Here is a 25,497-nt window from a genome sequence, read left to right on the forward strand (position 1 = left end):
GATCCCTGGGGCACTTATGAGCCTGACACTATTGTTTCCAGTGATCCTGACCTGTACCCCGCTCGCCCCTCACCACCAGAGGACACTACTTCCTACCAACAAGTAGTGGCAAGAGCAGATGCATTTCACAATGTAGAGCTACACAGGGACCCCATCAAGCAGGACTTCCTGTTTGACACACTGACATCTACACACAGGGATATTCAATTTCTACTAACGATACCCTGGTATGCTTTGTCATGCTGATGAAATCTTCAAGGATCCTGTCCGCTCTAAGGTTATCACCCCTGGAGTAGACAAAAGATATAAGCCAGCTCCTTCTGACCCAATGTACTTTTTCCCACCCCAGTTTCAGAGACTCCTATAAATCCACATCCTCCACATCCAAATCCAGACAGCCTCAAGCCTCCTATTCTAGGTGGTTTCTACAGGGGGTCCTATAGAGGCATTAACAATCAGCCAAGGTAAGCGCACCGCCTACCGAGGCTCTTTCTCCACCGCAAAGCAGTGACTACCTCCATCTCCCTGCTCATTTCACACCTGTCGGGACAGCTCCAATACTTTTATTCAGAATGGATCAACATTACCAGGGACCAATGGTTCCTTTCCATTATTCAACATGGCTATTGTCTGGAGCTCATTACCCACCCATGCAAATATTACCCCCTGCACTCACAGGCTATCCCTCAAACAACTCACCCTTTTCAAACAAGAGGTTTATCCCTTATTCTCAAAGGGGACATCAAGCCTGTTCCCTTAAAACACCAGAGATCAGGGGTATACTCCCAGTGATTCCTCATTCCCAAAAAGGACAGGGCTTTCAGGCCTATTGTCGACCTCAGACAATTAAACCAGCACATCCTGTCAGAACACTTTCACATGGTTACTCTTCAAGATGATATTCCACTGCTACAACAAGGCAACTTTATGATCGTTTTAGATCTAATGGAAGCCTACTTTCATATTCCCATCCACCCTGCACACCGAAAGTATCTAAGGTTTGCTAATGCAGGCAAACATTACCAGTTCAAAGTCCTGCCTTTTGGGGTCACTACTGCTCCCTGAGTCTTCACAAAGTGTTTAGCAGTAGTTGCCACACACCTCAGAAGACTGAACATCAATGGGTTCACTTTCCTAGACAATTGGCTCATCAAAGCCAGTACCTTACTACAGTGAATCTCCTTCTCGCTCTGGGCTTCACACTCAACTTTGCCAAATCCCACCTCCAACTCCTTAAGATACAGCCTTACCTAGGAACTATTGTCAATGTAGAGTTGAGGCTAGCATACCCCCACCTGGCCAGTGTTCAGAGTTTTCAGCTTTTTCTCTCCCAGTTTCAGGGGAGAATCGCACATACACAGGCAGGACTATTATATGCACCTGTTAGGAATTATGGCGTCCTGCATTGCCATCGTTCCCTATGCCAGACTCACATGCATCCCCTACAGCAGTGTCAGTCTCGTCAGAGGTCTCAGTTACTGGGTCACCTAGAAGATATAGTGTTGTTAGTCTTCCATACTCACCGTTCCTTGCAATGGTGGACTACCACTAACCTGTTGAAAGGCTAGCCTTTTCTGGGCCCTGTGCCTCAAGTCATACTGACCACAGATGCATCACTGATGGAGTGGGGCGCACACCTTCAAGACCTCATAGTACATGGCTTCTGGAATCTCAGTCATCAATCCCTTAACACCAATTACCTTGATCTTCAGGCAGTGTTTCTAGCCCTTGAAGCATTTTTTCATCACCTATTTCACAAGGTTGTCTTAGTCCGCACAGACAACTTTGGATTTGGCTCAGGAATGTATGGACAAGGAGCTCGTAGCTCCTGTCCTGGAGATAGTCTGTTACTTGTTTCACTTGCAGAAGGCAAATCTAGCCTGCACTTCCATTCACATTCATTTAGCGGCTACAGCTGCATATGTACAGATCAGGCAACATATTTCTTTGTTCAGAATTCCAGTCATTAAGGCTTTCATGGAAGTCCTTAGACGGGTCATTCCAGCCAGAATATCTCCTGCACCTTCCTGAAACCTCAACATTACGCTCATTAGTCTTATGGGTCCTCCTTTTGAGACGCTTCATAAATATCCTTTTCAATACCTTTTTTGGAAGGTAGCCTTCTTCGTGGCCGTCACGTCACTCAGGCAGGTCAGTGAGCTCCAAGCACTAACCTGGGAAGAACCTTTCTTCCAGATTTATAAAGACAAGGTAGTCCTTTGCACAAACCTGAAGTGTGTTCCTGAAGTGGGTTCCCAATTCCATATGAACCAATCCATTGAGATACCAGTTTTCTTTCTGCAGTCCGACTCTGTTGTAGAAAGGGCTCTCGACACCTTAGATGTCAAAAGAGCACTCATGTTTTACATAGATGGGACCAATGACTTTAGGAAACCTAAACAATTTTTTGTCGCCTCTCACCACCACACAAAGGCAACCCAATATACAAATCTGGCATAGCTAGACGGCTAGTTAAATGCACCCAGACGTGCTGTGCTAAAGGCAAAAGAATATTACCTGTTACCCCTATCACACATTCCACTAGGAAAAAGGGTGCTACTAAGGCTTTTCTTGGAAACATTCCTATAGCTGAAATCTGTAAAGCAGCTACATGGTCAACACCACACACATTCACAAAACACTATTGTGTGGATCTGCAAGCATGCCAACAAGCCAATGTAGGTCAAGCTGTGCTACGAACGATCTTTGAGTCAACTGCATCTCCTACAGACTAGCCACTGCTTCTGCAGGGACTGCTTTACAGTCTATGCAGAGCATGTTTATCTACAGCCACACATGCTTTTGAACGGAATATGATACTTACTGTATAGGCATCTGTTTGTGGTACGCAGTGCTGTAGATTTCACATGCGTCCTCCCTCCTCCTTGGACGCATTTGGCCGTTGCAGTTACTATACTCTTGTATATATTTGTACTTATGTATTTATACATTGCAAAGACATCTTTTTTCTATATTTCCTGTCTGTCACTCCTTTATCCACCCGCCTACGGGAAAGCAATCTAAATAAGGAGTTGATGTTGATGCACAGTATTACTGAGAGGAGGAGTCACTCAATCCCGTGACTCAAGACTCTTCTTCGAAGAACAGCAACTTGCACCAATCCTGACACAACACTAGATGGCAGGAATATGCAGAGCATTTGAATTTACAGCACTACGTGCCACAAACAGATGCCTACCGGGTAAGTAGGATATGCCTTGCACAACAGGCAAACAAATATACAGCAGCTCATCAGAGCCAAAATGGAAAAAGCAACAAAAATATGACAACCATTTATAAAAAAACATTCCTTTGTAAAGGGCTCATGATTAAAAAAAAAAGCACTGACTCAATAAAGATACTACAATTACAAAGACATGGCCACCATTCAGGGGGAAGAGTAAGCAAGTATGTCCGGAACAGCTCCCAGAAGTCGTAAGGTCTTGAAGCACTGGGAAGAGTAGGTTTCTGACCATTCTTCAAAAATAATCATGTCCTTAAGCCAATCCTGAAATTTGGGGGACCGGCGGCCCCCCATACCATGGGAACTCTACCTTTACCCAATAAAATCGCAGTTGAGATAAACTTTGAAAAGGCCTTAGGAATATTTTTAGCACGCCCTAATAAAACAATGTCAACAGAGAGCTGGATTCCAAGTGGAGTCATGGCCGTCACAGCTTGCAGTACTTTGTCCCAACATATAGCAATGCCTTGACAGTTCCATGCTAAATGAAGGAAATCTGCATACCATAAACCACATTTTACATCTAGTGTCCTCATTATGAGTGTACCTAGCTAGAATCTTCGGTGTAAGGTATGCCTGCTGCATGGACTTATAATGGATTAACCTATATGTACCGTTGGGGGAGACCTCTCCAGTCTGCTGGCAGCAATATTTCCACATCACATCCGTGAATTAAATGTCAAAGTCCTCAGCCCATTGCAGTTGTGGTCTAGTTGACTTCCCATCTATCAGGGACATAACTGCAGACTTCAAGTGTGATAAAAGTTTAATGAGGTTCAGAGTCTTCAAAAAGAGGGACATTACCGGCCATTCCGATGGTTCCTTAGGAAACATGGGGTAAAGTCTATGGGTAGCTTTGTAAAGTGTGCCGTATGTAATAGTGTCCATGAGTGTGTTTACTGTGTGCATCCCAGATACTCTCCATATTGTTTAAAGTCATGGTTCTGGAAAAGACTGCCTAATGTAATGATTTTTGCTGTGGAGATGAGCCATCAGAGTGGAGGAGCGATTAATAAGAAAAGAGCCATAGTGTTGGGTGAATGGGGCGTATATCACAGTGATGCCACATAATGCAGCCAGTATAGACAACGCCCAGGAATCTAACCTTGTGGATCTTTTGCACTGGTCTGGCAAACCAGAAATAGGGGTTCTCCTATGTATGAAGTGGATATATTTGTCCCTTTTCCAGCGCAAGGGAAGGGGCTTGCCAGCAGTTATGAACCCAGTGGTGCAGAAATTAAACCTAGGCTACCAAGTAATATACCTTGAAGTGTGGTGCGGAAACCCCCCTGTTATATGGCAAGCACAACTTACCCCAGCTCAGAAGAGGCTGCTTGCCCGCCAAGGCTAATCAAATCATGAGGGTGGTCAACTGGTTAAAAAGGACCTTTTGTCAATAGAATAAATATGTTTTGAACCATATGTAGTAACTTTAGTATTATCATTTTCATCAGGGCTGTTCTGCCTGCCAAGGACAGGGAGAGTGATAACATTCCACTCATGCAGGTAGCCCATCAATATATGTTCCATAATTCTCTAGGAAAATCTTCTGTGGATCTACACGATATATAGGATGCCTAAGTAGCAGACCGGTCCTATATGCCACTGCAGTGGGTAAGACAGAGAGGGCTTTGTGGTAGCACTCGTGAGCGGGATTAGAGTAGACCAAATTGTATAATCTCATATATATTAGAACATTGGAATGTTGGCTTGTCCATTGAAGACAATGGAGTGCTGCGGGCTTTTACAGGCCGGTAAAAGCCTGCAGCGCCAACATTCCAATGTTCGCTTTGTTCACAGCAACAGCTGTGAACAAAGCCTCACGGAGCCCGAGGGGATTTAAATCCCCTCGGGCTCCGTGAACATTTTTTTTTTTAATAGAACATTCTGCCCTGTGTGGCAGAATGTTCTAATAGCCTTAGAACCCGCCGTAGCGGGCTCTACCGGCTATTAAAGTCCCTCTCCCTTGTTAAATGCCCTCGCCTTCGGCTCGGGCATTTAACGTGGGGAGCGGGCCTTTAATAGCCGGTAGAGCCCGCTACGGCGGGTTCTAAGGCTATAGTAGGGCTCAGATTAATTTCTGGGTCCCGCACCACCAGTAATGCATCTTCTGCATAAATGGATAATAATGTATATATTGATATCCCAGATTGATCCCGCGCCTACAATGGAAGTCCCAAAGGTGGCATACCAGGGGCTCCATAGTGAGGCCCTGATGGGTGCCTTTGCTGATCAAAAAAACGGGGGATATCCCTCCATTTACCTGAACTTGGGCCAGGGAGCCAGTATGTAGGAGCTGGACCCATCTTGTCACTGTCTTACACAGCCCCGTCTGACTCAGCACCCACAGGAGTATCGAAAGCCATGGCGGCATCAAGACACATTTCCGTGACTTTGAGACTAGGGTCCTGTTGATGCGTGAGAGGAAACAATGATCAAAGGTCATCAGTGATGGAATGCCCTGGAATAAAACTAGAATGATCTGGTTGTACTATGCGTAGCATAAGGGACAGCAGTCTTTTCGCCAGTATTTTAGCTATCTTACTTGTCTTCATTTATAAGGGATAGAGAGAGATAAGAATCAGCTCTGTGGACTTGTCAGGCTTAAAAAGCGTGGTAATAAGCACTTCCCTCATAGACTGTGGAAGACTTATAGCTTCATATGCCTCCTCGTGTACTGCCACAAGCAAAGGAGCGAGTTTCTCAGTGTATTCTTTATAAAATACAGCAGGGAGGCCATCCCCACCGGGGGCACTCCTGTTCTTAGGCTGCCGAATCACAGGCATGATCTCTTCTACCATGATTAGTTGATTCAGTGAAGTGCAGTCCTCGAGCCCTAACCAGCCCAAAGTAGCCATCTCTAGGTAAGTGTGGATGGCAGGGACATCGATCTGTAATTTGAAGTTGTACATATCCCTATAGAATGCTGCAACTGTTTCTACAGTGGCATCAAATGTATGTAGTTGGCGGTCTTAAGATGTCTGTATGTGAGTGATACGACAAGCAGCCGCGTTAGGTCTGAGCAGTGTTGCAAGCGTGTGCGTCCCTCCCTATATTGGCACGCTAATACGTATTTGCCTAGGAATTTTAACTCTCTGGCTGCCTCTTCCGTAACCTTGCATGGGGGCTAAAATGAACCTATCCTGAAGGAAATCGTATTTTTGCTCCAGTGTGTGTAATTCACTCTCCAGGCTATTAAGCCAGGCTCTACTAAAATTTAAGATCCCATTACCTTTGGTTATTCATTTCCCGCGGATAACAGCTTTGAGGGCGTTCCATAGGGTAGCGACCGAGTTAACTGAGCCCTTATTGACCTCTAGATGGTTTCCAATGGCTTGACTGATTTCCTCTCTAAATATAGGATCTAGTAGATTCTTAGGTGAGAGACACCATAAATATGTCTGTCTCCATCCGCAAGGCAAACTAAGAACTAACATCACTGGGGAGTGATCCAATAGGGTTCTGGAGAGATGGATTATCTCCCTAAACCAGCCTATCTCATCTTTGCAGTCCTAGCCAGAAGTCTATGCGGGAAGAGTAATTGTGGACCAGTGAGTGATACGTATATTCTCGGTTTGCTGGGCATTGTGACCTCCAAAGATCTACTAGATCGAAGTGCTGTATGACCCTCTGAAGTGCCTCCTGAGCCTTAGTGTGCCGCCAATCTCACTGATCTGTGTAGTCTAAGGCTGGATCCAAAATAACCGTTGTGATTGCCTCCCTATATAATAGTGCATGGGTCCGACTCTGCACATTGTTTCATTATAGTAAGGAAGAGCTCAAGGCTGTCCGTATTCGGACCATACAAATTAATAAGAGTGATACAAGTGTAATTGATCATGCCTTGCAAAATAACAGATCTGCCTTCTGGATCTAGCATGCTTCTTATAAACTGAAAATGAACCAATTTACGAATAAGAATGACCTCTAGAATAAGTGGAATATAAGGAAAAATATCAGTGTGTACCCCATTTGGAAGCAAACGTATGCCCTTGTCTAGGTGGCAGGTGTCTTTTGTAAAACAAAACAAAATAATAATAATACTAATAATAATGAAATAAATAATGTCTACTGCATGCCTGTTTACATATGCAAGGGCCTGTCTACATTTCCTCAGGTTATTGAGCACTTTTACGTTCCCTGTGATCATTTTTAATGTGGTTTGACCTTTTTCCCTGGTACCTGCCATAATAATAATTGAAATAGAGTGCCCGCCAGGTACAAAGCATAGCTTGTAACAGAATGTACTAAATGGAGCACTACTTCATTTTGATCAACTGCCCAGTCCCTCCTACAATCCACACCTGGGCCCAACTTCCCAGTGGATACCCAGAACATTGCACCCCACAAAACACAAATACATTTGCACCAGTTAAGGTGTCTAGGTAACTAAAGCTAAACCGGCAACGCCTGAAAGCTGCAGGTGGCTAGAGCAAGTTATAGTGAAATTAAGCATCAAATATTCGGCATGCACTTACAACAAACCCCTTAGCACAGTGATCTTATGTCACATGCAGAGCCAAGTGCCCAGCTAGACAAGACATAGCTATTGATCAATTGAATTTAGCAGCAGAGCACAACAGAAATTGAACCATCGAAGTCACTCAGGGAATGTTAGACCAGCGGGAGCATGCCTCCATCGACCTCGTCCAAGGATGATCCAAGGGGGTTGACCCAGAAGCACAAGATGGTGAATAATGCTGAAGAAAGGGAAATGTGTCTACAGGGTCCGACAATACCTTTGTTTTGCCTTTCCAAGTGAATCTGAGTCTTACAGGATAAAGCATAATAAAGGGAGTTCCTATTTCTTGCAGTCTTTTTCACTGTGAGAATTTTTTTCAGAGCATCCTGCACCGCTTGTGTGAAATCTGGTCAAAAGGATAGTCACATTCCTGCATAGTACCTTTCTTTGGCCTCCTGAGCCAGGCACGCAGTTGGTCTCAATCTCTGTGGTTGAAGAACTTGGCAATGATGGGACGCTGTCGTGCACTTGGAATCAGACTGGGAGCCAGGGTTCAATATGCTCTCTCAATTTCTTGGCACCAAAGAGTGAAATCAACAGGTTTTTTTATATAGTCTTCAGTGCAGTCCATAGCAGTGGATTCTGAGATACCCAGGATGCGCATGTTGTTTTGTTTCCATCTGGCATCTAAATCTTCATTTTTGAGACACATGCGGCTAAGTTCTTCCTGCATCCCTTTCATCATTTTGGCTTGTCGCGCAGAATTATCCGCAGTGTCAGAAATCTTTTGCTCAGCAGACGTGTGTGCTGTTTTTCAAGGCACTCCAACATGCAACTTATTCATTGTTTTAGCTAATTTATCTTGAGGTCTGTTGCTGTAAGGGTGGACTTCATGTCTAGCAGAAGTGACTTAAGTTTCACCCTCAGCTTTGTCATCCGTGTCCGAGCCTTGAGAGTCACCAGGAGTGGGGCATTTAACATGTTTCTTTGATTTTACACACCAGGTAACACTGTCTTGTGTCTGTCTTGCCCACAGTGATAGAAACAGTGTGGCTGAACAACCCCAAAAATTGCTGCCCTGGGGGCAACCGCTTCATCAGAACTCCCACCCCAAGCCGCTAGGCTGTCAGGTTAATCAGCTAAGGGTTACATAGCCATTTAATGAGCATGATCTATACCCGCTGCCTCTGGTACGTTAGAAGCGGTTCCATGCGTGAGTACCTCTCAGTAGGCCCAAATGCGGGGCAGGTAGGTTGCAAAGTGTCACATTGAAGAAGGCCACTCAAAGAGTAAAGATCACCAGGGCTTCAGGCAGTCAATGGAATCAAGCATGTAGAAATGGAAAGTCAATGGTACCTGCCCTCATTTGTGAAGAATCACCAAAATCCTCCAGTATGGCTTTATGCATGGCCCTGCAGCTTGTCAGTGTAGTATTTATTGATGTGGGGCTGTGCTACCCATTTCCATTAGGCTGCAAGAGGCCCCAGTGCTTGATGAGAGGGTCAGCAGCCCTGTTGGGCCATCCACACCAGCCGCCTGTGGTCCGCCTGACTGCCATGAAACCCCAAGGGGGACAACCCTAGCTAGGCAGCAGGCAGGCCTAAGGCGGTGCAGTGGTTGTTTCAAAAGTGGAGTTCCTGGGCAGCGTGGCCATATCCAACCCCTTTGACCCAATGGGCCTCTGTGCCAGCCACCATGGGAGAAGCCTTCCTCCAATCTGCGGCCGCCTATCCCCACACCAGGACTGCACCTATTTCACTACGTGCCAGAGTTGCTCGTCCATCACCATGATATATTGATCACAGGAAATAGCTGTTATTCAGCAAGCGGAATGCCGAGACGAAGGCTCCAGCCGCGAAGCTCACCTAATGTGCTGCCATCTTGTTGCCCTGCTTTGCCATGTCCCCTGTTCTGACCTCTTGAACATCTGAGAATGTCCCCATTCAGGAACCTGCACAATCTCATTGTTATTTTATGAGATGCTCTGCATCTGATGACAAATAAAGAATGAAGAAACTGATGTCAGTGTATAGAGGTGGCACTTATAATCACCTCTGCTCCATCACGACTGGGCTGCATGGAGACAACATAGAGCCAAACACCACTACGCACTGACGCATGGCGCATTGCTGAATAATTGCTCTGGATGCAACCTGGCACCTAGAAGTATTATAAAGGTGAGGAGCCTGAAATTATATAGAGTATTCACCAGACAGAATGTAACTGGTAGTAAGTAACTTGGTCGCCAGTTCCTTTTCTTCCCATGCCTTTCAGATGCAAATATTGTTTTAGGAGATATGTATACTTAATTATCATCAGATTTTCTAACCCCTTTTTTTTTAGGGCATGTGAGAGAGGCAAGGTCACAGGCAGAGAGGAGGTGTGGCATGGGTTGGTCACCCAGGTTAAATCACACTAGTCCCATAGGGCAGAAATGTCCATCTAAGACCCCACAGCAAATGTGTGCTTCGGGTTAACTTACAAATCTTCAAAGTGTCAAAATTGTGCTGTCGTGCATACCAAAGCATTCAGAGATGGGGAGCCCATTATTCTCCTAAGCAATGCACACTAAATTGGGTTTTACTTGTTGTTTTCCATTGAATGTAAGTCACCTCAGAAGCAGGAGCATTCGGAGTAGAAATATTCTCTCAACAAGAAATATTAAAGGTTGCCAAGGAAAAAGAGATGTTCCTCATGCTTCATGAGAGCCAAAGAAGAAATCCAAGAGTATGCAGCACTTTTTACAAACTCCAGAGTAGTATTTTAGAAGTTAGCTTTCCTTCCACTCACCTTCTGTTGCTCTTGTGAAGATTGAGGCTTTTACCCAAGCCATGTGGTGTGTCTTTATATATGCTCCACACATTCAGGTCCACCCCCTACCACCAAGGTGGGCTGCACTTATTGAACATCAGTTTCCCAGAAGGTTCAAGTGCAAGTAGACCTTCGCAAGCAGAAACAAACAATGGTTTCTGTGCTGTAGATCAAACTTACAAAAGAGTTAGAGACTCATAAAATCTATAGCCCCTTAAACGACATGACGCTGCTTACAGAACTGCTGCTCTAATGACACCAGAGTGTTATTCAGTGACCGAGAACCCTGACCCCAGCAAGGAAGAAGATGGTGACTTTGAAAACCACTTTTCTCTGGCAGAGTATGTTCCTAGAGCCCAGACTTTTGCACACATTGAGGCTTTATTTGACTCCCATTTAGGTTGCTCTGGATAGGCTATGAAATAAGGCTGCATGCAGTGATTCAGTCAGCTAGTTGCCCACACCGTATGCTTAGAAGGTCTGCATGTTAAACACAGAGTGCTGTTAGGCTTGACACTTGCTTAAGTATTAGTGCTGCGCTCACCAGTGGCTGAAGTTAAGTCAGACTTATACTTGCTAAAGCTCTCCTGCCTATAGTTGTTGCCACAGAATGGCTGCTTCCTCTGTTGGATCCCTTCATGACAGCTTGGGCGAAAATGTTTCTACGCCTGCCATTTGTAGACAAGTAGTGAGGCATCACAAGCCAGTGTGATCCCAATTTTTTTCCCAATTCAGGCTTCAGCAGTGCACCTTTGTAGGAAAATGCTACTGTTGGCATGGTTACCCCCTAACGTTTTGCCTTTTGCTGTTGCCAGCTTTAAATTAAAGTGTACTGGGACCCTGCTAACCAGGCCCCAGGACCAGTGTTCTTTCCCTAAAACTGTACCTTTGTCTCCACAATTGGCAAAGCCCTGGCACACAGATAAGTCCCTTGTAAAAGGTACCCCTGGTACCAAGGGCCCTGGGGCCAGGGAAGGTCTCTAAGGGCTGCAGCAAGTATTATGTCACCCTGGGGACCCTTCACTTAGCACATGCACACTGCCTCACAGCTTGTGTGTGCTGGTGGGGAGAACGAGACTAAGTCGACATGGCACTTCCCTCAGGGTGCCATGCCCACAACCCACTGCCTGTGGCATAGGTAAGTCACCCCTCTAGCAGGCCTTACAGCCCTAAGGCAGGGTGCACTATACCACAGGTGAGGGCATAGCTGCATGAGCACTATGCCCCTACAGTGTCTAAGTCAGTTCTTAGACATTGTAAGTGCAGGGTAGCCATATAGACTATATGGTCTGGGAGTTTGTCAAACACAGAACTCCACAGTTCCATAATGGCTACACTGAATACTGGGATTTATTGAGAAATGCACCCAGAGGGCATCTTAGAGATGTCCCTGCATGCCAGACCAACTGCTAGTACTAGGCTGACTGGTCTCTGCCAGCCTGCCACTTCCATACCAGTTTCTGGCCACATAGGGTGAGTGCCTTTGTGCACTATGTGACCAGGAACAAAGCCTGTCCTGGGTGGAGGTGCTTCACACCTCCCCCTGCAGGAACTGTAAGACCTGGCAGTGAGCCTCAAAGGCTCAAGTTTGATGTTACAACGCCCCAGGGCACTCCAGCTAGTGGAGGCCCCCCCACCCCCCCCACCCCCCCAACACAGCCCCAACTTTCGGCAGCAAGTCCAGGGAGATAATGAGAAAAACAAGGAGGAGTCACCTCCTTAGCCAGGTCCACCCCTGAGGTGACCAGAGCTGATTTGACCCCCTCCTATGAAAATCCTCCATCTTGTTTTGGAGGATTTAGCCCAATAGGAATAGGGATGTGCCCCCCTCCCCAAAGGGAGGAGGCACAGGAGGGTGTAGCCACCCGCAGGGACAGTAGCCATTGGCTACTGCCCTCCAGCCCTAACACACCCCTAAATTTAGTAATTAGGAGCGACCATAAACACAGGAAATCAGATTCCTGGCGACCTACAAAGAAGGAGGACTGCTGACCTGAAAACCCTGCAGAGAAGAAGGAAGACAACAACTGCTTTGGCCCCAGCCCTACTGGCCTGTCTCCTCATTCAAAGAACCTGCATCAGCGACACATCCTGCGATCCATCGACCTCTGCTAATTCAGAGGACTGCCCTGCAACTAAAAGGACCAAGAACTCCAGAGGACAGCAGAACTGTCTACCTCAAGAAACAAGAAACCATCTTTAAAGGTTCTCTCACCTCACTCCAGAAGCATGAGTCCCCACCACTCTGCACCCGACGTCCCTGGCCCGTGTCCAGAGAAACCAATGACCCGGAGAGGATCCCCAGGTGACTGACGACGTGTCCAACCTGGGCTAGCCTCTCTGCACCCTCACTGCGACGCCTGTAGAGGAATCCCGAGGACCCCCTAACTGTGACTGCCCGGAAAGAAGAAATCTGACGCCATGAAGAAGCTCTGCAACCGCAGCCCCCAGGGTCGTGAAGAACAAACCACTGGTGCAGCAGTCACCAGCAGGCAGCCCTCATCTTTGCCCAGTTGGTAGCTGGCCCGAGAAGCCCCCCTGTGCCCTGCCTGCAACGTCTGAGTGACCCCCGGGTCCCTCCAATGATTTCAATTAGAATCCCGACGCCTTGTTTGCCCACTGCACCCGGCCGCCCCTGTGCCGCTGAGGGTTTGTGAGGACACAGGTAGTTACCTGCCAGCAGACTAGAACCGGAGCACCCCCTGTCTCTATAGGTGCCTATGTTATTTGGGCCCTACTTTGACCTCTGCACCTGACCGGCCCTATGTTGCTGGTGCTGGGTGTTTGGGGTTGACTTGAACCCCCATCAGTGGGATGCCTATGCCCCGGAGACTGAACTTGTAAGTGCTTTACTTACCATATTAACCTAACTGTATTTACCTCCCCCAGGAACTGTTGAATTTTGCACAGTGTCTACTTTTAAAATAGCTTATTTCCATTTTATGCCAAACTGTGTACATTACTGTTTTGATTCAAAGTCCTATCTATACCTATGCAAAGTACCTTACATTTAATGTACTTACCTGCAATTTGAATCTTGTGGTTCTAAAATAAATTAAGAAAATAATATTTTTCTATATAAAAACCTATTGGCCTGTAGTTAAGTCATTGAGTGTGTGTTCTCATTTATTGCCTGTGTGTGTACAACAAATGCTTAACACTACACTCTGATAAGCCCACCTGCTCGATCACACTACCACAAATAGAGCATTAGTATTATCTATTATTGCCTCTGTCAAGGCTGTTGGGGAACCCCTGGACTCGGTGCACACTATCTCTTACTTTGAGATAGTATATACAGAGCCAGCTTCCTACATTGGTGGATCAGCGTTGGGGTCTAAGACTTTGCATTTGCTGGACTACTCAACCAATACGTGATCACATGACTAAATTCCCAAATTGTCATATGAAAATTGATTTTTGAATTTTGACTATTTTGCCAAATTTGTAAACGTCCTGCTAGGGCCTTGTGTAAGTCCATGTTAGGATCTCTTTTTAAGTTTAAAGGTTTTGTAGAAGTTAGGATTTACGTACTTGAAGTAGTTTTTAGTTTCTTAAAAAGTAATCCCAACTTTTAGAGACATAATGACTAGCACAGATGAGATGGTGATGGAACTCAACCTCACCCCTTCCCTCCATCTACGGATGGCAGAGCTAAGGACTTTCTGTAAGCTAAGACAAATTGGAACTGGTTCCAGTCCTACCAAGGTCAAGCTCCAGGAGCTCTTGGCAGAATACTCCTGGGACCACTCTACTGAAGGGGAAGACCTCCCCTCAGATGGGGAAGAAGTTGGGGCTTTGGAGGTAGAACTTCCCCCTCCTTCCCTAACTAGGGAGACCAGGGCTCCAAGACCCCTGTATCCACAAATCAGAGTCAGAGAGTCTGGTTCTTCCACAGGGGAGTCCTGTCCCTCTGTAAACATTGAGGACAACCTCAATGAAGAGGACTACCTTTTAGCAAGGATGGACAAAAGATTAATTTTGGAGAAACAACTCCTAGCTATGGAGAGGGAGAGAAAAGAAGCAATTTAAATAGGGTCAGAGAGAATACTGACATCCTAAAAATCCCCAAAGGGATTGTTACTAATTATGAAGAAGTTGATGATCTCACCAAATGATTCACAGCTTTTGAGAGAGTAAACAGATATCACTGGGGATCTCTCTTTGGGAAATGTTCACTGGTAAGTGTAGGGATAGAGTCCTCAGACTGTCTGGGAAGGATGCAGAATCCTATGACCTCATGAAGACCTGATTGAGGGCTTTGGATTCTCAACTGAGGAGTATAGAATTAGGTTCAGGGGGGGCTCACAAACCTCGTGCCAGACCTGGGTTGATTTTGTTGACTTCTCAGTCAAAACACTAGATGGTTGGATAACTGGAAGTGGAGTGAATGACTATGATGGGCTGTATAATTTATTTATAAAAGAACATCTGTTAAGTAATTGCTTCAATGATAAGTTGTATCAACATCTGGTAGACCAATTTCTCCCCAAGAATTGGAAAAGAAGGCAGACCACTGGGTCAAGACAAGGGTGACCAAGACTTCCACAGGGTGTGACCAAAAGAAAGGGGTCACAAAGCCTACCCAGGGGGAAGGGTGGTGAGACATCCAAGAACAAAATCAAAGTCTTCACAAGGGCCCTAAAACCTGCTCAGGAGGGTGGGCCCGAGCCTCTTCACAGTCCACAAATAGGTACAAGGGTAAAAACTTTGATCCCAAGAAAGCCTGGTGTCACAACTGTAAACAGCATGACACCAAACTGGAGACAAATCCTGTCCCAAGAAAAGTCCCACAACTACTACTCCAGTTAGCAATGGAATAACAAGTCTCCAGATGGGATCAACAGTGTGCCCAGAGCAAATCAGGGTTCACACTGAAGCTACTTTAGCCTCTGAGGTTGCGATGGATCTAGCCACACTAGCTGCCTGGCCGCCTAACATGCAAAAATACAGGCAGCAGCTCTTGATAAATGGGAACAAGGTGGAAGCCCTGAGGGATACAGGTGCCAGTGTCACCATGGTGACAGACAAACTGGTTTCCCCAGGACAGTATCTGGCTGGACAGACATATCCAGTTACCAATGCTGACAATGAAACTAAAGCCCATCCCATGGCAATGGTGACTTTAGATTGGGGAGGGGTTACTGGCCTGAAACAAGTAGTGGTCTCTTCTGCAATTCCAGTAGTGTTTGCTAGGGAATGATCTGGAGTCCTCAGCATGGGCTGAGGTAGAGCTCAAGACCCATGCAGCCATGCTGGGTATCCCTAAACGGGTGTGTGTAAAAACAGCAGCACAGAGTGAAAAAGAAGTGTTGGAGCCCGGAATAATGGCTCAATCTTCCATGAGAAAAGGTAAAAGGACTGGGGGCCAGCCTCTGTACAGCATCAGAAACAGGACCACTCCTCCCAGGAAGAGGTCCTGTGCCCTGAGGGAACTGGGTCCATGGAGCTGGAGCCTTGCCAGGTCGAGCTCCTGGGCCCAGGGGGGACCCTAACGGGAACATCTGTGCCAGGGACAAAATACTTGTCCCACTCCTGAAGGCCTGAGAGAGCAAGCAGCTGAGCAGGAAAAAGGAAGTGTCAGTGGATCCCACAGGGTCTATTGGGAGGATGGACTCCTTTACACAGAGGCAAGAGATCCCACACCTGGTGCCACTAGGAGAGTGGTAGTGCCTCAGGAGTTTAGAGAGTTCATCCTCACCTTCACCCATGACATTCACCTAGCTGGGCATTTAGGACAAACCAAGACATGGGAAAGATTAGTTAACCAGTTTTGTTGGCCCAATATGTCACAGAAGGTAAGGGAGGTTTGCAGCTCCTGTGTCACCTGTCAAGCAAGTGGCAAGGCCCCTCTCATTCCACTTCAAGTGGTAGAGGTCCCCTTTGAAAGGATTGGTGTGGACATAGTGGGTCCACTTGAACCTCCCACAGCATCAGGGAACCAGTACATATTGGTAGTAGTGGATCATGCTACCAGGTGCCCTGAAACAATTCCCCTTAGTTCAACTACTGCCCCTGCAGTTGCTAGGGCCCTAATTGGTATCTTTACCAGAGTGGGCTTCCCTAAGGAGGTGGTTTCTGACAAAGGTACCAACTTCATGTCAGCTTACCTTAAACACATGTGGAATCAGTGTGGGGTGACTTATAAGTTCACCACACCTTATCATCCACAATCCAATGGTCTTGTGGAAAGATTTAACAAGACATTGAAGGGCATGATCATGGGGGCTCCATGAAAAACTCAAAAGAAAATAGGGATGTCCTCCTGCCATGCCTGCTTTTCACCAACAGAGATGTCCTTCAGAGAGGTGCCACAGAAGGGAGTAGGGTTTGCCCCTTTTGAGCTTCTGTTTGGCCATCCTGTAAGGGGACCACTTGCACTTGTAAAAGAATGCTGGGAGAGACCTCTCCATGAGCCTAAACAAGATATGGTAGACCATGTGCTTGGCCTCTGCTCAAGGATGGCAGAGTACATGGAAAAGGCAAGGAAAAACCTTGAGGCCAGCCAACAACTCTAGAAGTTGTGGTATGACCAGAAGGCTGCAATGATTGAATTCTAACCAGGACAGAAAGTCTGGGTTCTGGAGCCTGCATCTCCCAGGTCACTCCAGGACAGATGGAGTGGCCCTTACCCAGTGCTAGAAAAGAAGAGTCAGGTCACTTATCTAGTGGACCTGGGCACTAGCAGGACAACCCAAGAGGGTGATCCATGTAAACCGCCTTAAGCTCTACAGTGACAGGGCAGACATAACCATGTTGATGGTTACTGATGAGGATCAGGAAGCAGAGAGTGAACCTCTCCCTGACCTCTCAACTGACCACAAGGATGGATCAGTAGATGGAGTTGTCTATTCAGACGCCCTCTCTGCCCAACAGCAAGCTGACTGCAGGCAAGTTCTACAGCAGTTTGCTGAGCTCTTTTCTTTGACCTCTGGACAGACTTATCTGTGTACCCATGATGTGGACACATGAGACAGTTTATCTGTCAAAAACAAAATATTTAGACAGTCTGACCAAATCAAAGAACGCATCAAAGTGGAAGTCCACAAGATGCTGGAGTTGTGAGTGATAGAGCACTCTGACAGTCCCTGGGCTAGCCCAGTGGTCTTGGTCCCCAAACCTCACACCATGGATGGAAAGAGAGAGATGAAGTTTTGTGTGGACTACAGAGGGCTCAATTCTGTCACCAAGACAGATGCTCACCCCATACCAAGAGCATATGAACTGATTGATAAATTAGGTGCTGCCAAATTCTTAAGTACCCTTGACTTAACTACAGGGGACTGGCAATTTAAGATGGCACCTGGAGCAAAAGAGAAAACAGCATTCTCAACACCTGATGGGCATTATCAGTATACTGTTATGCCCTTTGGCTTAAAGAATGCCCCTGCCACCTTCCGAAGGTTGGCGAATCAAGTCCTTGCTGGCTTGAAATCCTTTAGTGCAGTATATCTAGATGATATTGCTGTCTTTAGCATCAACTGGACGGATCACCTGGTCCACCTGAAGATTGTGCAGGCCCTGCAAGCAGCAGGCCTCTCTATCAAGGCATCCAAATGTCAGATAGGGCAGGGTACAGTGGTTTACTTGGGTCACCTTATAGGTGGAGGCCAAGTGCAGCTAATACAACCCACGATCCAGTCAGTTCTGAACTGGAAAGCTCCAAAAACCCAGACTCAAGTCAAGGCATTGCATGGCTTGACTGGATTCTACAGGAGGTTTGTGAAGGGATATGGGTCCATAGTGACTCCCCTCACAGAACTCGCCTCCAAAAAGATGCCCAAGAAAGTTAACTGGGCCTTAGACTGTCAAAGGGCCTATGACACCCTAAAAGAAGCTATGTGCTGAACACCAGTTTTGAAAGCTCCAAATTATTCTAAGCAATTCGTTGTGCAGGCAGATGCCTCTGCACGTGGGATAGGAGCAGTACTATCCCAAACCAATGATGATGACCTTGACCAGCCTGTTGCTTTTATTAGCAGGAGGTTACTCCCCAGGGAGCAGCAGTGGAGTGCCATTGAGAGGGAGGCCTTTGCTGTGGTTTGGCCACTGAAAAAGTTGAGACCATACCTGTTTGGTACTCACTTTATAGTTCAAACTGACCACAGACCTCTCAGATGGCTCATGCAGATGAAAGGAGAGAACCCTAAACTGTTGAGGTGGTCCATATCCCTCAGGGAATGGACTTTGTAGTGGAACACAGACCTGGGACTGTCCATGCCAATGCAAATGGATTTTCCAGGTTCTTCCACTTTGAAAATGAAGATTCTCTTGGGAAGAGTTAGTCTCATCCTCTTTCATTGTGTGTGGGGGGAGGGGGGGAAGGGTGCAGGATAATGCCACTGTTGGCATGGTTACCCCCTAACTTTTTGCCTTTTGTTGATGCCAGCTATCTATACCTATGCAAAGTACCTTACATTTAATGTACTTGTCTACAATTTGAATCTTGTGGTTCTAAAATAAATTAAGAAAATAATATTTTTCTATATAAAAACCTATTGGCCTGCAGTTAAGTCATTGAGTGTGTGTTCTCATTTATTGCCTGTGTGTATACAACAAATGCTTAACACTACCCTCTGATAAGCCTAACCACACTACCACAAATAGAGCATTAGTATTATCTATTATTGCCGCTGTCAAGCCAGTTGGGGAGCTCCTGGACTCGGTGCACACTATCGCTCACTTTGAGATAGCATATACCGAGCCAGCTTCCTACAACCTTCCTGAGAACCTTTCCTGACGGAGTCCAACTTTCTTGGCTCTCTGGCAGCTTTTCATTCTATGTGATGAATCCTAAATTTTTGCAGTGTGCTCCCTGTAGGAAGTTTGCTCTTTATATGATATATCAAAATCAGATATATTGTGCAGAGAGTCCAGGGGCTCCCTTACTAGTGGTCAGGGGCATTTCTTAGCAGTTCCAAGGTACTGTTTTGGGGAGTGCCGTGGTCGAGCAGCCTTAGGCTTATCAGAGAGGAGTGCAAGACATTTGCACAATAAATGAGACAAATGACTCAATAAGGTGATCCGCTCCAATTAACCAAAATAACAAGTATCTTTATAAATGTTTTGGCAACGGAATCAATACAATCAGGTAAGTACGTTTTGCAAGATAAATCTTTACTGTTCAGAAAAGTCGACACAGTGCAATTCTTGAAAGCTGCAGTGTTATCTTATGGAGGAAAAACCAAATAAGGCAAACCGCTTCAGTACAGCAACTTACAGGATCAATCTCCTGGACTTGAGGTAAGCACTGGGCAAGGTTCAGGACATGCCAACAGATTGCAAAGGGCGGCATAGTGCAGAGGTATAGTATGGCTTTGGGTGCCCAATGTTAGTCAATGGGGATCGGTCCGGTCGGGGATCCCATCAGGGTGAACCACCAAGTGGTTCAGTTCTTGCAATGCTCTGGGACTTAGGGATACCAGTGGTCCTCCTCTCCTCAGTCTGAGGTTCCTTAGACCTTTGAGGGTTCCATCACCGGTGGCAGTTGCGGTGGAAGGGGCCCACAGAGACAGGACTGCAATCCTGGACTGGGGGACCAGTCCAGCTGAATCAACAAGTGGACTCAAGGTCTCACAAGCCTGGGGTACGTCAAGACACCAGTGGTCCTCTTCTCTGCCGGATGTAGCGGTCTGTCATATTACTGTCACCAGAGGCAGTCGTGGTTGGAGGGGCCCCGCACAAAGAGACTGCAGGCGTCCGGGTGAAGGTCGCAGTGGGGGGATCCACAATGGGCTTTGGTTCTGAGAAGGCTGGGGACCATGTTGGCACTGTTCGCCCACTTCAACTTGGGCTTGGGGGCACAGGTGCAGTGCAGTGCTGTCTGGCGTCAGATTTTGGCAATTGAGAATCCTCCTCAGGGTTTCTTGGGTGCCTGGAAATGTGCAGGGAAACAGCTCTGCTGTTCCACGGTAGTTCCTTGTGCTGGGGCAAAGGCTAGTATTCCCAGGCCTTTGGAAGTTTCAGCAGCTGGAGTACGAGGCACCTTTCTAGCAATTTAGAAGTAAGCGGGCAGGTTTGGCACAGAGTCCAGCCGATCTGATTTCCTGGTGCCAGGGGCTCCCCTAAATACTGATTTTAGAGGTGTTTCGGGAAGTGTAGGATAGTAGCCAATGGGCTACTTATGCCTGATGTCACTACACCCCCTTTATGCCCAGATGTGGGTCCCTTGCTCACTGTGCCACTGGATTCAAGCTAGCCTGTCTGATGAGGGGTGATACTCCGAAACTGGTCCCAGGATGCTTTTTTTCCAGTCCAGGGAGGGCCTGGCAGTTCGGGCTGCACTGTTTCCATGGGGAACAGGTTCAAGACTGATTTGCATATGGCTTGTCCAAACTGGGGTGGCATGGTGAGCAAAAGAGAAATGGTTTAAACCCAGATCTGTGACTAGGGGTGAGTTTTTGAAAGGTTTCAGCACTCCGTCCATCATCTTTTTGTGTTGCTAGCATTACAATATTTGACACCAACAAGGGAGGTGGAGTTAAGTAGCAATCTCTCTGGTACAAGGCGCTAACTCTGTGACATTGGCACATGGGCAGAATAATTGGCAGTAGCTTATCTAGATGATGCTTAGATTATGATGTAGGTTGCTCACAGATAATTACATGTGAGAACTCCGCCATTAGGTACTCAAAACCATGTTTGTGGCTTGGACAATGAAGTGGATCTGTTTGCCATTAGTATTAACTACAAATTCAAACACTTGCTCACTTAAGTTTTGTTTTGACCCTACCTAAATTAGCATTTCTTCAATAGACTGTGCATGTATCCTGTTGCTTCTTTTCATACCAAAATTTATTCAGAAGAACAGGGTACATCTGGTCCAGTTTAGGTCAGGAGAATGTGATACCTATCCCTCAGGAGGCTAAACTCCAAGTCCCTTGGGCCCCTTCAGTTAAGGAATAACATGTTATACTAATAGCAAGAGCAGAATATACTAATTCTGTACTTAACTATAAAAAAAAATTAAACTTACATGCCTGGAAACTGAATGAGCAGGCTTAGAAGCATATTCTTTGCTTTCAGATTTGCTAGATAGACTTCTGGAAGCCCCTAGAACATCACCTTCTTCAACACATTTGAGCAGATAGAGAACTTTCTTCTAATGATATTCCGCTGAAGGAACCGATCCCCTGCCCACCAGCTTTCTATTAGTTCTGTAATTTGTGTTGTCTGCGTTTGCTGGGTGCGGCTCCTGTGGGACATCCTGGGACAGGGAACTGTCCCTGGGAACTGGGGTTAGTGGGTTTTTATGTTTTGCATGGACAAGGTAAATCAGGAAATTTAAATTGATTTTCTAAAGTCCGAATTTCACGATTTTGGCAGTCTGTTTAACTGTATTAAAAGTGCCCAACCCTATTCAGAATAAGAAATAGAAGATATTGCATCAATTGAAACAAATATTACTAAATCTAAGTAACTTATTCTTAATGAAAAAACAAGTATTTATGGAACTTCAACTGTGTGGAAGGCTATGGTGAATTGTGGGAGGACTAAATATAGCAATTAGAAATGTACTGTCAAATGGGGAATTATTTTGTTTACTGTTAGCATGAAGTCCTTAATGGAAGCGAAAATGTGGACCATGTGTTCATTGTGGTAGAGATGATCAGGTCACCACTGGTTAATCATTTGCATTTTTGGTTGTTACATTTTCATTTTTTGCAAGTTCTGAAAGTGATCTTTAACACAAGATTTCCAACAAAAATGTCTCAAAATAAACTGTTGAACAAGTAAGGTGAAATTGGATAAGAGTGCATTCCAAATACAGCATAGGAAATTGTTATATATTGCCCATTTATATTCCATGTTTGCAGCTGGGTTGTTAGTTTGAGAAGCAGGTCAAACCTGTGTCAGACTAGTAACCTTTACTTAATTACCTTTTATTTGACTTGCCAAAAATTAAATACAGTAGGTAAGTTTGTGAATTAATGTAGCTTTGACCATGAATATTAAATAGATCACAAAATGGCACAACTGGATATTTGTAAATGCTTAAAGACTGTTTTTTAGCTTTGCATTTCAGAATATTACACTTTTTGATAATGTAATTTGAGTTTTTTTTTTCATTTTTTACAACTTGCAGGTACGCTAGACCCGAATTCCCCATATACAATGATGTCACCAAATCAGCGTGTTGGAAATTGGCCAGGGTCACCACAAGTGTCTGGTCCATCACCAGCTGCTCGGATCACAGGGATGTCACCAGCAAGCACATCCCTTCATTCACCTATACCTGATGTCTCACATTCCCCACGAGCTGGAACAAGTAGGTTATGGTTGCAATACTACAGCATACCGAATGATTAGATAGCCACTTTTTTTATTATTATAGTTAGTCATTGCATGTGAAGATTTTTTGTTCTCAAGTGTAAATATCAGTTCAGGCCTTACATGAGAGATTCTGTGCAACATTTTCCGTTGCATTCATGATTCCCGACCATCTGTGCAGAAGGCGGATTGATCAGTGAGCATGAAAAACAAGTGACACCCTTAAAAGTATCTTATTACCCAAACAGTTTGTATAGCTACCCTTCTATTGGATATTATTGCATTTTGATGTTCTTTATTTGAAATACCCAAGCTGTATTCTGTGACTTCCAGAAATCTTTGTTTACGCAGTCATAGGCCCTCATTACGACCTTGGCGGTCCAAAGACAGCCAGAGCCGTGGTGGCAGTCTCAGTGCCGTCGGACCGGCGGTGAAGACCGCCACATTACGAGTGTGGCGGTTTGGCCTCTGCTAAACCGCCACATCTGCGCTGGTACCACCAGGGCGATAGGACAGCCGGGCCGGACAACAGTGCCTCCAGGCCAGCTGTCCACTGCAGACCGCCGGTGGTATGAGTCGGCTTTCCGCCAGGGTTTCCACCGCATTAGCTCCTCCACAAAAACCGTGGCGGAAAGGATGCCGGCGACAGGAAATTCCTTTCCTGTCACCAACAGACAACTCCCCCACCTGCCCCCTGCAAATACAATACCCCCTTGAACCACGCATCTGTGACAGCACCCTCCTCCCCCCTTCCGTGTCACCACACGCATACACCAACTCTTACATACTCATTCACCAACACACATACATGCACTCATTCACTCGCACCGACATGCATTCACGCAAACATTCAAACATGCATTCACACAATCATTCCAACACGCACTCACTTTAGCAATCACACTTACATTCACACACGCATACACACACACCTACACACACGCAGACATACACGCAGACATACAGCTACTCACACACAACACTTACCACCCCCCTTCCCTGTCGGACGATTGACTTATCTTGTCCAGTGAGGAGGTCGTCCAGCAGGGAACGAGACCCGGCACTTCCACCGCTGGCAGAGCCCCGCTATCAGGAGACCGCCATGCCGTATTACTTCTCGTAATATGGCATGCAGAGTCCTTTTGACATGGCGTGGCGTGACAGCGGTGGAAGCGCCTCTGCGCTGCCGACCGTCAGCACGATTTCTGAAGGATTTCCGCCCAAACAGTGGCGGGAATCCTTCAGTACTCATAATATGGCAGATCTCTGCCACTTGCGGCTTCAGCGGTCTGTGTAAAAGACCGCTGAAGTCAAAATGAGGGCCATAGTGTTTGCAGGTGGGGGGTGTCCCGTCACTACCAAAAATCTTTGTTCATGTAGTCACAGTACTTATGGGGTACTTATGTGCCAAGGTGTCACACAGCGCACTGCTGATCACATATGAACAAATCTAGGTATATCAATAGCACCACCTCACAAACCTCCTTCATTTCCCTTTGTCTCCAATACTGAAACTTTCATAAATTCACCTGCTTGAATCTTCCCCATCACTGAGGAGTGAATCCCACAGTCATTATAACGAGCAGTACATAGAAAAGCATTGCACAGCGTAGTTTAAACTAGCGACTTTGCTAACCAATTCACATCTTCTTGATAAGAGCCAAACTTCAGCCAATCAGAAATCAACTTCTGAGGCACGTGTCCCCTCAACGGCAACCATACCGCATGTGAGAAGGGAGTCTCCCTGAGCTGTGCCTAGTTTTTTTAATTTTAGCCGATTTTGATCATGTACTGACCTTACTTCAAGTTTGTTTGAATACATCCCCAGAATACCATCCACTGGGATAATTCTTACAGAAATAGGTCAGTGTGTGCTAACAAGAAAGGTATTTTCAGACCTTGTGGATCTTGTGGTAAGCTCATGTTATGTTCTGAGGACCCCCTCAAGGAATACCTGTACTGCCTTCGTCCGCATCATACACCTAACGATTGCAAGATCTGCAAAACCTTTGTAGCAAGGTCTGCTACGGGCTACAGAAGAAAAAGTCAAAGGAGCATACATCATCAGGAGATGAAGGGGAGGGAACATCCTCGCCTCACAAGGCACCTTATAAAAGGAAACAGCCAAAGGAAAGAGATTCCTCTCAGGAGCCCTGAAATAAAATCTAAAGGATTACGAAGAAACACCTTCAGATAAGTCATGCTTCAAAGAGGGAGAGATTAGAGGGTAAAAACCCTGAACTACCTCACCAATATCAGAAGGATTCAGGTCGGAGCCTTAGACACCTTTGCTAAAAACAACTTCTAGGGGTAAGAATGTGTTGATGAACACTTCATTGACAAAGAAACCATTAACAACACCTCTGTTGACCCCTTCCATGGCAACATCATCACGGTAATAAATACAACAGCATAGACATCAACATTGTTGATGGCCTCTACAACACCGTTGGTGGACACATTGTAATAAGCTGGCTCTCTATATAGTGCACTAAAATGAAGTACAATGTGCAGGAGTCCAGTGTATCCCCAAAGGCTTGCAGAAACAGAAATAGTTAGGTCTAGTGCTTTTTTTGTGATACTGTGGGTGAGCAGTTAGGCTTATCAAGGAATGGTGTAAAGTATTTGTTGTACTCACAGAGGCAATAAATGAGACACTCACTCAAAGAATAAATACTAGACCAATTTAGAAAAATGACTGTTGTTTTTA

General features: G+C 45.9%; 1 protein-coding gene across 2 annotated transcripts in view; it reads left to right on the forward strand.

The window, feature by feature from the left end:
• The window catches only part of MED14 (mediator complex subunit 14), an 801,766-nt gene that overhangs the window by 673,268 nt on the left and 103,001 nt on the right, over window positions 1-25,497 (forward strand). For both annotated transcript variants that reach the window (XM_069204216.1, XM_069204217.1), the window contains one exon: window positions 22,603-22,785. In XM_069204216.1, coding sequence (XP_069060317.1) covers window positions 22,603-22,785 — 183 coding nt within the window. The remainder of the gene's footprint in view (window positions 1-22,602; window positions 22,786-25,497) is intronic.

The sequence above is a fragment of the Pleurodeles waltl genome, chromosome 8 (genome assembly GCF_031143425.1).
Source record: "Pleurodeles waltl isolate 20211129_DDA chromosome 8, aPleWal1.hap1.20221129, whole genome shotgun sequence".
In the NCBI taxonomy this organism is placed as follows: domain Eukaryota; kingdom Metazoa; phylum Chordata; class Amphibia; order Caudata; family Salamandridae; genus Pleurodeles; species Pleurodeles waltl.